Source organism: Balaenoptera musculus, chromosome 7 (assembly GCF_009873245.2).
Source record: "Balaenoptera musculus isolate JJ_BM4_2016_0621 chromosome 7, mBalMus1.pri.v3, whole genome shotgun sequence".
Taxonomy (NCBI): domain Eukaryota; kingdom Metazoa; phylum Chordata; class Mammalia; order Artiodactyla; family Balaenopteridae; genus Balaenoptera; species Balaenoptera musculus.
This window is the reverse complement of record NC_045791.1, coordinates 32,804,965-32,820,937: the sequence shown is the minus strand read 5'-3', so window position 1 is coordinate 32,820,937 and position 15,973 is coordinate 32,804,965. Positions and strand designations below refer to the sequence as shown.

The window sequence follows — 15,973 nt, the reverse complement described above, 5'->3', positions numbered from 1 at the left end:
GGCAGGCACTGGCCCTTCTCTCCAGGAAGCCTGCAAAAGCCTCTAGACCAGCCTCATCCACCAGGGGGCAGACACCAGAAGCAAGAAAACGACAATCCCACAGCCTGCGGATCCTGCTCACAGCAGGCCAGATCTTAACCTGGGAACAGCTGGGCCCAGGCCCTGGCCCTGTCCATGAGCAGGCCGATGCAAACTTCAGGACACCACAGACCCCATACCCAACTGTGTCAGGAACACCACCCCCCAAACAATCTGAAACAAGATCCGAGATCCCTGGGCCCTGCAGCCAGACTACAGGAAACAGCTCTGTCTACCAGTGGTCCAGCACTAACTCCAGGACCTGGCTTCACCCACCAGTGGGTGGCCAACAGCCCCAGAGTCTTCAGGACCCTGACTCTGGCCATCGGTGAGCCAAAACTAGCCCTGGGACTCCTGGGGTTCTGCAGCCAGCCTCCTCGTGACCAGGCCCTGCTAACCAGCAGCCAGTAATCATAAGGGCCTGCAGAGTACAAATGCAGAGTTTTAAAAATGCATTTGAAATTAAGAGATCAGCAACTTAAAACAATATATATATAGACTGCTATACAAAAATCTCATGATAACCACAAACCAAAAATCCATAACAGATACACAAACAAGAAAGAAAAAGGAATCCAAACTTAACACTAAAGATAGTCATCAAATCACAGGAGAATAAAAGAAGAAGAAAGGGGGAAAAAAACCTATAAAAACAAACACAAAACAATTAACAAAAGGGCAATAAGAACATACATATCGATAATTACCTTAAATGTAGTCAGGTTAAAGACTCCAACCAAAAGACACAGAGTGGCTGAATGGATACAAAAACAAGACTCATATATATGCTGCCTAGAGAGACTCACTTCAGATCTAGAGACACATATAGACGGAAAGTGAGGGGATGGAAAAAAGTATTCCATACAAATGGAAATCAAAGAAAGCCAGAGTAGCAATACATGTATCAGGCAAAACAGATTTTAAAATAAAGACTGTTACAAGAGACAAAGCAACACACTACATAATGATCAAAGGATCAATCTCAGAAGATATAACGATTGTAAATATATATATGCACCCAACACAGAAGCACCTAAATATTTAAGGCAAATACTAACGGACGTAAAAGGAGAAATCAACAATTATACAATACACTAGGGGACTTTAACACCCTACTTACATCAATGGACAGATCACTGAGACAGAAAATCAGTAAGGAAACACAGGCCTTAAAAACCACATTAGACTAAATGGAATTACTTGATATATAGAGAGCATTCCATCTGAAAGCAGCAGAATATACATTCTTTTCAGGAGCACATTGAACATTCTCCAGGATAGATCACATGCTGGGCCACAAAACAAGCATTGGTAGATTTAAGAAAACTGATTTAAGAAAGTGTCAAATCACGTACCTTTTTGACCACAATGTTATGAGATTAGAAATCAACTACAAGAAAAAAACTGCAGAAAACACAAACACATGGAGGTTAAACAATATGCTACTAAACAACCGATGGATCATTGAAGAAATCAAAGAGGAAATAAAAAAATACCTAGTGACAAATGAAAATGAAAACACAACAATCAAATACCCACGGGACACAGCAAAAGGTTCTAAGACGGAAGTTTATAGCAATACAAGCATACCTCAGAGAACAAGAAAAATCTCATAAACACCCTAACCTTACATCTAAAGGAACTAGAAAAAGAAGAATGAACAAAACCCAAAGTTATTAGAAGGAAAGAAATCATAAAGATCAGAGCAGACGTCAATGAAATAGAGACTAAAAAAAAAGAAAAGATCAATGAAATTAAGAGCTGGTTCTTTGAAAAGATAAACAAAATTGATAAACCTTTAGCCAGACTCATCAAGAAAAAATGAAGAGGGCCCAAATCAATAAAATCAGAAATGAAAAAGGAGAAGTTACAACTGACACCACAGAAATACAAAAGATTGTAAGAGACTACTACAGGCTACTATACACCAAAAAAATGGACAACCTAGAAGAAATGGACAAATTCTTAGAAAGGTACAACCTCCCAAAACTGAACCAGGAATAGAAAATATGAAAAGACCAATTACCAGTAATGAAATTGAATCAGTAATTTAAAAACCTCAACAAACAAAAGTCCAGGACCAGATGACTTCACAGGTGAATTTCACCAAACATTTAGAGAAGAATTAATGCTTACCCTTCTGAAACTATTCCAAAAAACTGCAGAGGAAGGAACACTTCTGAACTCATTCTATGAGGCCACCATCACCAAAACCAAAAAGAGATATCCCACCCAAAAAAATTACAGGCCAGTATCACTGATGAACATAGACACAAAAATCCTCAACAAAATACTAGCAAACCAAATCCAATAATGCATTAAAAGGATCATACACCATGATCAAGTGGGATTTATCCCAGGGATGCAAGGGATTTTCAATAACCGCAAATCAATTAGTGTGATACGCCACATTAACAAATTGAAGATTTTGTTCTTCAAAAGCCATATGATCATCTCAAAAGATGTAGAAAAAGCTATAAAATTCAACATCCATTTATAATAAGAACTCTTCAGAAAGTGGGCATAGAGGGAACCTACCTCAACATAATAAAGGCAAACCCACAGCTAAAATCATACTCAACAGTGAAAAGCTGAAAGCATTTCCTCTAAGATCAGGAAGAAGACAAGGATGCCCACTCTCACCACTTTTATTCAACATAGTTTTGTAAGTCCTAGCCACAGGAATCAGCAAAGAAAAACAAAGTAACCAAATTAGAAAGGAAGACTTAAAACTGTCACTGTTTGCAGATGACATGACACTATACATAGAAAATCCTGAAGACACTACCAGAAAACTACTAGAGCTCATTAATGAATTCAATAATGTTGCAGGATACAAAATTAATATACAGAAATCTGCTGCATTTCTCTACATTAATATTGAAGTATCAATATCAAAAGGGAAATTAAGGAAACAATCCCATTTACCATAGCATCAGAAAGAATAAAATACCTGGGAATAAATACACCTAAGGAGGCAAAAAGACCTGTACTCTGAAAACTGTAAGGCACTGATGAAATAAATTGAAGACTACAAAAACAGGTAGAAAGATATATACCATGTTCTTGTATTGGAAGAATAAATACTGTTTATATGACTATACTGCCCAAGGCACTCTACAGACTCAATGCAATCCTTATCAAATTATCAAATTAGCAGAGGGAAGAACACTCCCAAGCTCATTCTACGAGGCCACCATCACCCTGATACCAAAACCAGACAAAGATGTCACAAAAAAAGAAAACTACAGGCCAATATCACTGATGAACATAGATGCAAAAATCCTCAACAAAATACTAGCAAACAGAATCCAACAGCATATTAAAAGGATCATACACCATAATCAAGTGGGGTTTATCCCAGGGATGCGAGGATTCTTCAATATACGCAAATCAATCAATGTGATACACCATATTAACAAATTGAAGAATAAAAACCATATGATCATCTCAATAGATGCAGAAAAAGGTTTTGACAAAAGTCAACACCCATTTATGATAAAAACCCTCCAAAAAGTAGGCATAGAGGGAACTTACCTCAATATAATAAAGGCCATATATGACAAACCCACAGCCAACATCATTCTCAATAGTGAAAAACTGAAACCATTTCCTCTACGATCAGGAACAAGACAAGGTTGTCCAATCTCACCACTATTATTCAACAAAGTTTTGGAAGCTTTAGCCACAGCAATCAGAGAAGAAAAAGAAACAAAAGGAATCCAAATCGGAAAAGAAGAAGTAAAGCTGTCACTGTTTGCAGATAACATGATACTATACATAGAGAATCCTAAAGATGCTACCAGAAAACTACTAGAGCTAATCAATGAATTTGGTAAAGTAGCAGGATACAAAATTAATGCACGGAAATCTCTTGCATTCCTATACACTAATGATGAAAAATCTGAAAGAGAAATTACGGAAACACTCCCATTTACCACTGCAACAAAAAGAATAAAATACCTAGGAATAAACCTACCTAAGGAGAAAAAAGACCTGTATGCGGAAAACTATAAGACACTGATGAAAGAAATTAAAGATGATACAAACAGGTGGAGAGATATACCATGTTCTTGGATTGGAAGAATCAACACTGTTAAAATGATCATACTACCCAAGGCAATCTACAGATTCAATGCAATCCCTATCAAACTACCAATGGCATTTTTCACAGAACTAGAACAAAAAAATTTACAATTTGTATGGAAACACAAAAGACCCTGAATAGCAAAAACAATCTTGAGAAAGAAAAACAGAGCTGGAGGAATCACACTCCCTGACTTCAGGCTATACTACAAAGCTACAGTAATCAAAATAGTGTGGTACCGGCACAAAAACAGACACATAGATCAGAACAGGATAGAAAACCCAGAAATAAACCCATACACTTATAGTCAAACTACGATAAAGGTGGCAAAAATATACAATGGAGAAAAGACAGTTTCTTCAGTAAGTGGTGCTGGGAAAACTGGACAGCTACATGTAAAACAATGAAATTAGAACATTCCCTCATACCATATACAAAAATAAACTCAAACTGGATTAAAGACCTAAAAGTAAGACCAAAACCATAAAACTCTTAGAGGAAAACATAGGCAGAACATTCTTTGATATAAATCGCAGCGATATTTTTTTGGATCTGTCTCCTAAATTAAAGGAGATAAAAGCAAAAATAAACAAATGGAACCTAATTAAACTTAAAAGATTTTGCACAGCAAAGGAACAACTGACAAAATGAAAAGACAACCTATTGAATGGGAGAAAATATTTGCAAATGATATGACTGATAAGTGATTAATATCCAACATATATAAATAGCTCATAGAACTCAACATCAAAAAATAACCCGATTAAAATATGAGAAGAACTCGACAGACATTTTTCCAAAGAGGACATGCAGACGGCCAATAGGCACATGAAAAGAAGCTCCACGTTGCTAATTATTAGAGAAATGCATATAAAAACCACAATGAGATGTCATCTCACACCTGTCAAAATGACTATCATCAATGAGAACACAAATAACAAATGTTGGCAAGGATGTGGAGAAAAAGGAACCCTTGTACACTGTTGGTGGGAATGTAAACTGGTGCAGCCACTGTGGAAAAGAGTATGAAGGTTTCTCAAAAGCTAAAAATAGAGCTACCATATGACCCACAATTCCACTCCTGGGTATATATCAGGAAAAAACAAAAACACTAATTCAATAAGATGCACACACCCCAATGTTCACATCAGCATTATTTACAATTGCCAAGATATGGAAGCAATCTAAGTGTCCATCAGCAGATGAACAGATAAAGAAAAAGTGGTACAGATATACAATGGAATACTACTCAACCATAAAAAAGAATGAAATTGTGCCATTTTTAGCAACATGGATGGACTTGGAGAGTATCATGCTAAGTGAAATATGTCAGAAAAAGAAAGAAATACTGAATGATATCACTTATGTGTGGAGTCTAAAAAATAAACTAGTGAATATAACAAAAAAGAAGCAGATTCACAGATGCAGAGAACAAACTAGTGGTTACCAGTGGGGTTGGATGGGAGGGGCAATATAGGGGTGGAGGAGTGGGAGGTACAAACTATTGTGTTTAAAATAGGCTCAAGAGACTTCCCTGGTGGTGCAGTGGTTAAGAATCTGCCTGCCAATGCAGGGGACATGGGTTTGAGCCCTGGTCCAGGAAGATCCCACATGCTGCAGAGCAACTAAGCCCATGCGCCACAACTACTGAGCCTGTGCTCTAGAGCCCATGAGCTACAACTACTGAGCCCATGTGCCACAACTACTAAAGCTCGTGTGCCTAGAGCCCATGCTCCGCAACAGAGAAGCCACCACAATGAGAAGCCTGTGCATTGCAACGGAGAGTAGCCCCCGCTCGCCGCAACGAAGACCCCACACAGCCAAAAAATAAATTAATTTAAAAAAATAATAAAATAAAATGGTAAATTTTTAATAAATAAATAAATAAAATAGGCTCAAGGATGTATTGTACAACACAGGAAATATGGCCAATATTTTGTAATAACTATAAATGCAAAGTAACCTTTAAAAATTGTATGAATTTTTTTAATAAAATAAAAATAAATTCACTGAAAACCAGAATTTCATATTAACACAATGGTGCTTTGCCCTATTCTCCTTTCTTAAAATCTTGTATTTCAAGAAACAACACTATTTTTACATGACAATGGGCTTGTCACTTAAATTAAGGACCTTTTCCTGAACTGCCTCTGATTATTCTCTGGTTACCTCTCACCTTCCACAGTCCCAAACCTTCCTACTGCGATAACGGTCTTAGCAGCCTCATTTGCCCAGAGAAGCCCTTTACTTCACCTTCCAAATTTACTCATACTCACCTTTCTTAATTTTCTTTTCTCCTCCTCTTTCACTCCCTGCTACCCTCACTCAAGGACACCTGAAAGAAAAAAAAAGAAAGAGTTCAGCTTGAAATGTACATTGAGATCTCATCCATATTCTGTACCAATTTCCAGACCATAAAACTCCTTATTGGCAGAGAAAGTGTTCTGTGATAATGCCTAAAATAGTCCCTTTTACCTTGTGCTTAAAATAAAACACACCTTGGACGTACTCTGTAAAAGCAGCAGCATGCAACAACAGAAGACAAAGAGGCCAAAGGAGGGGTCTCTTTTCTCTTCCCCTTTTGTTAATGAACACAAAGATTCTTCTCACTGCAAACACCTAAGAGAGAAGACTAGCTTAGGGGTTTGGTAAGGTTGGCATGTGGAAAGTGAGGGGACTGAGGGAGCGCTGATCACCCTTCTTATTCAGAGTATGCCGGAATGTGGAGCCGACTACAACTGACACCCAGCTCACGTGGTTGATGGTAAAGATGACTTCTCGTCCACAGAGTCACAATTCCAGGCTATGGTCTTCCACTGTGGCTAACAGACACCCCAGCAATGCCTGCACCTCAGGGCCATCACTCCTCACTAACCTCCTCCTGCCCCCATCATGGCTGCCCGTTACCACTTGCACAGGGTAGACACTGAGTAAGGAATCGTTGAATATGCCCGAACAAGGCTGACTTCACCCATTCATTCAGTCTGCAAAGTCCACTCCCCTGACTCTGATGATGACCAATTTCCATTTACCCTCTGGCGTCTGCGTTTGGGCAGCAGACAACTCCTGGCTGTGCAGCCTCAAATTAGCACGCTCACTACACCACATGACTCAGCAGCAAACAACTTGCCCATCTGAAACTAATTAATCTTCCCCACATCCCTGTGAGGTAAGCAGGTGTGCTCACCTGCAGGTTATAAGGAGGAAATTGGGGATGAGGAGGTTAGGAGCTGTGCCACGGGTTATTAAGGGTGTCTGCTGGGGATGAAGTCATTCTGTAGTCCCCGTTCAGTCTCCACCCGCTCCGGATCCAGGCCTCTTCCCCGTGCTTTGACCACCTTACCATTCTCTGGGCTTTTGTGAAGGCGCAGACAGAGTCCAGCAGATACATGCATTTCAAAAGGATAAAAGGTATGATTTGCCCCTGCTAAATGCTTTAGATGTCTCTCCCACGATAACTAGTACCAGAAGTCCTCTCTCTCAGACCTTTTCCAGTAAAGGTATCTTGTTAGGTAGAACTAATACTGTCTCCTGGAAAGAGGGCTCAGAGTAATACAGCTTCATCCTTTTCCTGGGAAAGGCCTGGTGAGGTTCACTCTCGCACCTTCAGAGGCACAAGCCAGCACCCAGGCAGCCCTGGAGTTCAGGGTTATTGGCTGCCCAGGCCTGTGAACTGCCCAGAGCACAGTGATGGCACAGCCGCCTCCACACACTTCATCCGGGCCCTCTCAGCTCTGCAGCGGGCTTTGCGTCTCTGATTGGTTCCCCAGGGCAGGTACACAGCCAACACTGCAACTTTCTATACCGTAGGCCTTTCTGACTTTGCCAAAGAGAACCAGGATTGGCTACTTCCAAGGGAGAAGCGTGCTTCAACCACCAAAACTACGTCCTTTTTCCTTTGCTGGTTCTGCTTTCTCCTCCCACCTCCAGATAAGGACCTGCCCCAGGTTTCAAGCTTTTATGTTATTACTATTTACTTTCCTATAGTGTTATTACTCTTACTTTCCTTAGGGACCACATTTATGCTCACACATTCCACTCCCACTCCTTGTTGATTTCTAAATCACCAGACCAGATCTGATGAGGCTGGACTATAAACTATAATTTTCTGCCATTTTTAAATAGCATAAATTGGAGTAGATGACTTACTATTTCATTTAGGGAATGACTAGTCCTGAAAGACATTAAAACATTCTCTAATGCCACAGTAATTAAAACAGTATAGTAGTAACATTTGAGTAGACAGACAAATGGAACAATAGAAAGTCTGGAAATAGACTCAAATACACATGGGAATTTGTTATATGGTAAAGGTGGCATCTCAAACCAGTAAGGTAAGAATACACTTTAAGAAGCTGAGTTGGGACAACTGGGTAGCCAGGAAAAAAATAAGGTTGGTACACACCTCATACTGTACACATAGAAAACAAAGCCATAAAAGTTCCAGAAAAGAAAATGTGAACACAGAATAGTATTGGATAATCTTAAGGAATTATTGGTATAATAATGTTATAGAAGTTATGTTCTAAAAAGTTCTTACATGTTATTGATATATATTGATATACTTATAAAGAAAATATAATGTCTGGGGTTTGCTTTAAATATTCTCAAAATGGATGGGAGGATAAGATAAAACAAGATTGGCAAAATACCCCTAATTTTTGAAGCTGGATGACGTGTAGTTGGGGTTTATTATACTATTTTTTCTAATTTGTGTATGCTTAAAATTTTCTGTAATAAAATGGGTTCTTAAAAATACAAGAAAATTCCTGTGCCACAACTACTGAGCCTGTGCTCTAGAGCCCGTAAGCCACAGATACTGAATCCCGCGCGCCTAGAGCCCGTGCTCCGCAACAAGAGAAGCCAGCGCAATGAGAAGCCCGTGCACCGTAACAGAGTAGCCCCCGCTCGCCACAACTAGAGGAAGCCCGCATGCAGCAACAAAGACCCAATGCAGCCAAAAATGAAATTAAATAATTAAAAAAACAAACAAGGTCCTACTGTATAGCACAGGGAACTATATTCAATATCCTGTGATAAACCCATAATGGAAAAGAATATGAAAAACAATGTATATATATGTGTAACTGAATCACTTTGCTGTACAGCAGAAATTAACACAACATTGTAAATCAACTATACTTCAACAAAATAATTTTTTTTAAAAAAGGGAAAGGGCTTCCCTGGTGGCGCAGTGGTTGAGAATCTGCCTGCCAATGCAGGGGACACGGGTTCGAGCCCTGGTCTGGGAAGATCCCATATGCCGCGGAGCAACTGGGCCCGTGAGCCACAGCTACTGAGCCTGCGCGTCTGGAGCCTGTGCTCTGCAATAGGAGAGGCCGCGATAGTGAGAGGCCTGCGCACCGCGATGAAGAGTGGCTCCCGCTTGCCGCAACTGGAAAAAGCCCTCGCACAGAAACGAAGATCCAACACAGCCAAATAAATAAATAAATAAATAAATATTAAAAAAGGGAAAAAAATACAAGAAAATATGAGTGACTTCCTGGGAGTGGGGAAAGGCCATTCTGACTATGATTAAAAACCCAGAAAGTATAAAATTAAAGTTTAATTAATTCAATTACATCAAACAACAATAACTTCTGTATGCCAAAAAAAAAAATTATAAGCAAAGTAAAAAAAAACAAATAACCTGGGGGAAATATTTTCAACTCATGTCACAGAGAAAACAATGGATAATCTCGCTCATATGGAAAGAGCTACTAAAAATCGGTAAGAAAATTATCAGTAACCCAACAGAAAAAGTAGCAGAGAACATTAATAGACATTTCATAGAAAAATGAACAAAATGGCCTTTAAACAACATGAGAAAAGTTGAGCATCTTTTCAAATAGGAGAAATGTAAATTAAAAGTACACTTCATAAATTCCAGATTTTGACTAGTCTGATAGATAAAAATGTTTTCTAATATTCTTTGGAGGAGGCCATGGGAAATCAGTCATTTTCATATATTGCTGGTGGGAATGTGACTCCAAAGGGCAATTTGGTAACATTATTAAAATTTCAAATGTATTTACCCTTGACCCAAAATCTCACTTCTGGGAATTTTTTCTACAGATGGTCTGCTTTCATGCAAAATAATATATTGCCATGACAGTCACTGCAGCACTGTTTACAATAGCAAATGATTGGAAAAAATCCAAGTGTCCATCAAAAGAGTATGTGTGTGTGGGGGGGTGTGTGTGTGTACACACACATATATATATACACACCTACGTATACACAACGGAATCTGATGCAGCCATTAAAAAAACGGAATTTCCCTGGCGGTCCAGTGGGTAAGACCCCACATGTCCACTGCAGGGGGCACGGGTTCGATCCCTGGTCGGGGAACTAAGATCCCGCATGCTGTGTGGCAAGGCCAAAAAAAATAAATGAGGGTGCTCCCTATATTCTGCTGTGAAAAAAGTCCTAGGACATTATATATATATATATAATATACATATTTATATTATATATATTATAATATAAATGGAGATAGCTATAAATATATGAATATCATGTCTTTTTTTGTGTTAAGGAAGGAAAAAAATACTATATGTATTTACTTATATGCATAAATACCCTCAGGAACAGTACACAGGAAACTAATAAAAGTGATGACCTGTAGGTGGAGGGACAGGGGTAAATAATACACTATAAGGGGACAGAAGTGGGAAGGAGACTTCTCAGAATAAAGCTCATTTCATTGTTTTGATTTTTGATCCGCATGAATGCATAACTTATTCAAAAGTTAAAAGAGCTCGATTGGCTCTATAGTTTATGGTTAAGCACCTACTATATAGCTAAAGCTCAACAGTTCTCTCTAAATGGACCAGGGGCTTGGAAAATCCAAAGAGTAGATGATATAAAATAGCATTTTTATTTGGCTTTGAAATGTATCATTTGGTGGCAGGGATGGGAGTCCCAGACAATTCACCATCCTAATTACATTTTGCAAATTCCATTGGTAGAGCCCCCGAGAGCTTAGTAAGAACATAGTCACAGCTGTCTGCAATACAACAGTGGATTAAGAATGCAGGTAAGGAAGATAACCTGTAGGATAGGGGTGTTCCATCCATCTCAGTATACTGTGATTGTTGACTATTAGTAACACATCCCTCTCTCACGGCAGGCCAATAGGTGCTAATTTTTTCATCCCTAAGGTCCAGACCCCAGATTCCACATGTAGAAGGATTTCTCTAAACTGTATGTAGAAGATAATTCGTTACCCATTTTTAAGATGAAAAGCAAAAGGCACAAGTGCCATGAAAAGTGTCTGACCCACACAAAATAAACTATTACATTAATGTGATATATATAATTTGACACACACACGCAAAAAAGCTTTTATACACTCATTAGCCCACATTGTTTTACTGCCCCTAAATGAGCAATTTCCTGTAGGCTCTTTGAAATATGACAAGCAGCTCATGTCCCAGGACTCCATTTGAGGTTCTGAAATCCCGATTTCAAGCTTTCGAGTAGACAAGAGGAAGTGGCCTGGGAAGCCTTTCTCTTTGCCCCTAGCATGCAGGCTTCATAGGTAGGAGCTATAACCCACTCCCACGGGAAAGGATACAATGGTTCCTTGTGCACATAGAGTAAGGGGGGAAATTGCTATTGAGCTGAGTGACGAGCTGAATATTTTGCCACACGTGGGCTATTTCTCAGCACTTCAGTTTCCTTACATGTTGAATCAAGTGCCAAGAGTTAGTGCTAACATTGGGCAAGTCATTTAACCTCCCTGTGCCTCAGTTTCCTCATTGTAAAAGGAGAGAATAAACAATAACGACCTCAAGGGAGTGAGTTAATATGTCACAATCACTTAGAATAATGTCTGAAGACAGCACACGCTCAATCAGTATTAGCTACCCACATGTAACATCTTAGAGTTGAGTATGTTGAAAACTCTGTCTTTGGAGTCAGACTTCCAGGGCTGCCTGAGAAGTTACAGAATACATCTTCTGTCACCATTTCCCTCAGAGGAATTAGCCCTGGTACAAATGGAAATTATTTACTTTCATAACTTCAACTTTACTAGTGTTGAGTGATTTACACAATCCTGTAGCTATGAGGTCCCAGAACTGCATTCCCTTCTTTGGCAAATGTGTACGTCTTCCTTCAAAGGCAGTATTCGTTCATCACGTCCGAGAGAAATGACTGCAGGCGAGGGTTAGGCAGAGAATGTCAATCCCTTTCCCCACCCTCTGTCTGTTCCAGGCCTGAAACACAGGGAGCAGAGGAAGGCGCTGCACACAGACAAGGGCAGAACCCACCAGCCCACGGCTTTCCCGGGGAGTTTAGAAGAGACCCCAGGTGGGGCCGGTTTACAAATGGGAGAACAGAGATGCAGTTGGACTCCGGCATCTGGCACCTCCAAGCTCCTCTTTTCCATCACAAGGGGAAGTTAAATTGTCATGATTTGGAAGCAAATAGGAGAAAAGAATGTTTTCAATCAGTCGTTTAACCGTGTGCTTGTCTCTCCCCTACGGTGTCTCTTCTTAACATCACGCAAGCAGGACAGGACAGGAGCTGGGAATGCTGCAGCCAGGAGGACCCCATTCAGATCGTTACAAACAGCTCCCCCAGACCATTTGATCTTAGGGAAGAAAAGGGAATCAAACCCTGTGCCCCTGACGGGAAATGACAGGATGAACATTTTCCCAGCTAAAAGTCTGAAATATACACCTTTGCCACACACAAAATTTTCACCCATTATTTCTTTCCTTATACTTTCCTCATTTAAAATGTACAATTTCATAGAATAATCCAATTTATACACCCTAAATGCATGAAACCCATTTTTTCAGTTATTCAGTCAGTATTTATGGAGCACCTAACACGTGCCAGGCATCGTTTCGTTCACTGCCGAGGCTTCAGTCCCTAAAACAAAGTTGCTGCTCTCAGAGTTCTGACTTCCCAATGCTTTGCTAATGGTTTCCTGCATGAGCCCTCACAAAGAACACCTTCCTTTTTTAAGATAACATTTTTTGAGGGTTTATGCGTGTCAGGCACTGAACCCCATTAATTCATTTAATTCTCACAGCACCCCTGTGAGGTGGTACGATTTCTATCCCCTCTTTACAGATGAAGAATTTGAAATTTAAAGACAGGATAAGTAACTTACCCAAGGCTACAAAGCTAGTAAATCACAGATCGGATTAAAATGTAGGTACAGTTCCAAACTCCTCCATTTTAATCCCTACACTAAACTGCCTTCAAAACTTCTTAAATATAGTTGCTATGATGGACATATTTGGTTTAGAGTGGTCTCTTCTGCGTTTTCTTTGTTTGGTTTGCTGTGATTCTCATCTTCTGTACAATGCCTTTCTAGCATCTACAAAATGATCATTTAAAAGCAATTGTATCAAGTCATGGGACCATGGCAGAGCAGGCTAAAAAATGACAGCCATTTGTACATAAATATTTAAATAGGGGCTTCCCTGGTGGCGCAGTGGTTGGGAGTCTGCCTGCCAGTGCAGGGGACACGGGTTCGAGCCCTGGTCTGGGAGGATCCCACATGCCGCGGAGCAGCTGGGCCCGTGAGCCACAGCTGCTGAGCCTGCGCGTCTGTAGCCTGTGCTCCGCAACAAGAGGGGCCGCGATAGTGAGAGGCCCGCGCACCGTGATGGGGAGTGGCCCCCGCTCGCCGCAACTGGAGAAGGCCCTTGCATAGAAACGAAGACCCAACACAGCCAAGGATAAAAATATAAATAAATTAAATTAATTAATTAAAAAAAATTTTAATATATGCACTACACTCCATTTAGTGCATTATTCAAATTGTGGGCTTACATTAAAAAGGTTTCCAGAACTTACCAGCTGCTTCCTTTTGTGATCTCAATAATGCTCACCCAAACAGGACTCAAAGGACCCGTTGTCCAAATAGGCTTCCTTATATTTACACCTGTCACTGATGTCATTTGCTTTCTTTTCTGCCAACCCCAAACTGACTAGGGAGGAGGATCAATTTGAATTCTTTCTAACTGGTTCCTTTCCCTTTCCCCAAACCTTGCATTTTTTCCCTAAAACCCCCTAAAGCCAAAACCATAGTTCAGTGAAGTGAGTGTGATTAAGCAAATTATGAACCAGCTCAGGGAGTTGCTCTAATTGCTCTAATCAGGGATACTTTCCTGGCTCTGCTGGCAGGAGGCCTGGCCAGCCTAGAACACCCCCTCCCTGTCGGTGGGCAGTGTGTCAGCAGATGGCAATCACTGCTGCTATTTTTTCAGGTAATGTGAGATTAGAGTCTGAAGCCCCAATCTTGAACAACTATTCTCCTCAATGATTTTTTATTCGTTCCACTGATAAACCGTGCCTTTAATCCCTGAATGCCCCAGCAGCAACCATTCATCAGATGTTAGATTCTTCAATGGGAAGAAGAAGGTATGCACACAGGCAGGGGTCTGTTTCCCTCTCTCATCATATTCAAGCCCCCTGAAGGCAGAGTAGTCTTTCATCTCCAGCAATGTGACTGGTACAGAGCAGGGGCCCAAATGTTTGCTGAGTATTGTGGGATGAAGAAAGGAGATATAAAAGTACAGTCACATTTTCTTTTCAAGAGCACTTGATGGGACAATGGATTTAATAATAAAATACTTGCATAGGGGATATGCATATCACATACAACACTTAAAGGAGGATGTTTTCCTTAAAGAACTGAAAATAGAGCTACCACATAATCCAGCAATCCCACTCCTGGGCATATAAATGGAAAAGACGAAAACTCTAATTTGAAAAGGTACATGCACCCAATGTTCATAGCAATACTATTTACAATAGCCAAGACATGGAAGCAACCTAAGTGTCTGTTGACAGACGAATGTATAAAGAAGAGGTGGGAGATATACACAATGGAATATTACTCAGCCCTAAAAAAGAATGAAATAGTGCTATTTGCAGCAACATGGATGGACCTAGAGATCATCGTACTAAGTAAGCCAGAACGAAAAAAAGACAATTATCATATGATATGATTTATATGTGGAATCTAAAAAAAAAGGATACAAATTAAGTGAATTATAGAACAGAAACAGACTGACAGACATAGAAAACAAACAGCGTTGTCAAAGGGAAAAGGGGCGGGAGAGATAAATTGGGTATTTGGGATTAACAGATACTGTGTAAAATAGATAAACAACAAGGGCCTACCATATAGCACAGGGGACTATATTCAATATCTTGTAATAACCTATAATGGAAAAGAATCGGAAAAAGAACATATATATATATGTATATATATAAAATGTTGAAAAGACATGGCTAGTTCTTAGTACCTATTTTACAGCAAAGATTAGCTGATTTCTCACCATTATCTCAAAACAGTTAAAGGCTGCAAGTCTGTATAAGAAAGAGAGGTTGAAGTACACAAGAAGAGTATCAAATGGACATCAAATCAGGAGCTTCCGTTGGGAAAACAGCAGCAGCAGCAATAATCAATACTCTAACAAGCTTGATGTGGTTATGAAATCCTTCAAGGAAAATTCCAGAACCTTAGGAACTTAATACTTTACTGAGGCCTACGAGGTGGTTGTGCATTAAAATACTGCCAGCCCTGCTTAGGCTTTTACTTAACTCTGTGTACCTTTTGGCAATGGTAGTTCATGAAGGAGAGTTGAGAGCGCGCTGTCACTAGAATTCCTCTGGGCCTGGGCTCACTGGGTCCTGCAGGACATCCAAGAAGACTTGCCAACGTCCTGCAGCTGCCGTACAGCCACAGCATGTAGTCCCTGGATTTGGCTTCCTTTTGTGTGGGTGATTATGTCGAGCGCTGCATTAGAAATGTCATGTTCAGCGTCATCCATCCAA

At 40.0% G+C, this 15,973-nt stretch overlaps 1 protein-coding gene and 1 long non-coding RNA gene across 3 annotated transcripts in view; one reads left to right on the top strand and one right to left on the bottom strand.

Annotated features, from left to right (window-relative positions):
• Positions 1-13,418, top strand: part of LOC118897742 — a 25,845-nt gene extending 12,427 nt beyond the window's left edge. Inside the window, exons 3-4 of one of the 2 annotated variants that reach the window (XM_036857048.1) lie at positions 7,976-8,112; positions 12,386-13,418. In XM_036857048.1, coding sequence (XP_036712943.1) covers positions 7,976-8,112; positions 12,386-12,632 — 384 coding nt within the window. In that variant the 3' untranslated portion in view covers positions 12,633-13,418. Of the gene's footprint in view, positions 1-6,874; positions 7,395-7,975; positions 8,113-12,385 lie in introns of those variants that run through there. The other variant, XM_036857049.1, reaches the window with a different exon arrangement.
• The window catches only part of LOC118897743, a 26,150-nt gene extending 10,177 nt beyond the window's left edge, over positions 1-15,973 (bottom strand). The window contains exons 1-2 of the long non-coding RNA XR_005020544.1: positions 15,750-15,973; positions 6,442-6,500 (exon numbers count right to left, since the gene is read on the bottom strand). This is a non-coding gene — a long non-coding RNA (uncharacterized LOC118897743). The remainder of the gene's footprint in view (positions 1-6,441; positions 6,501-15,749) is intronic.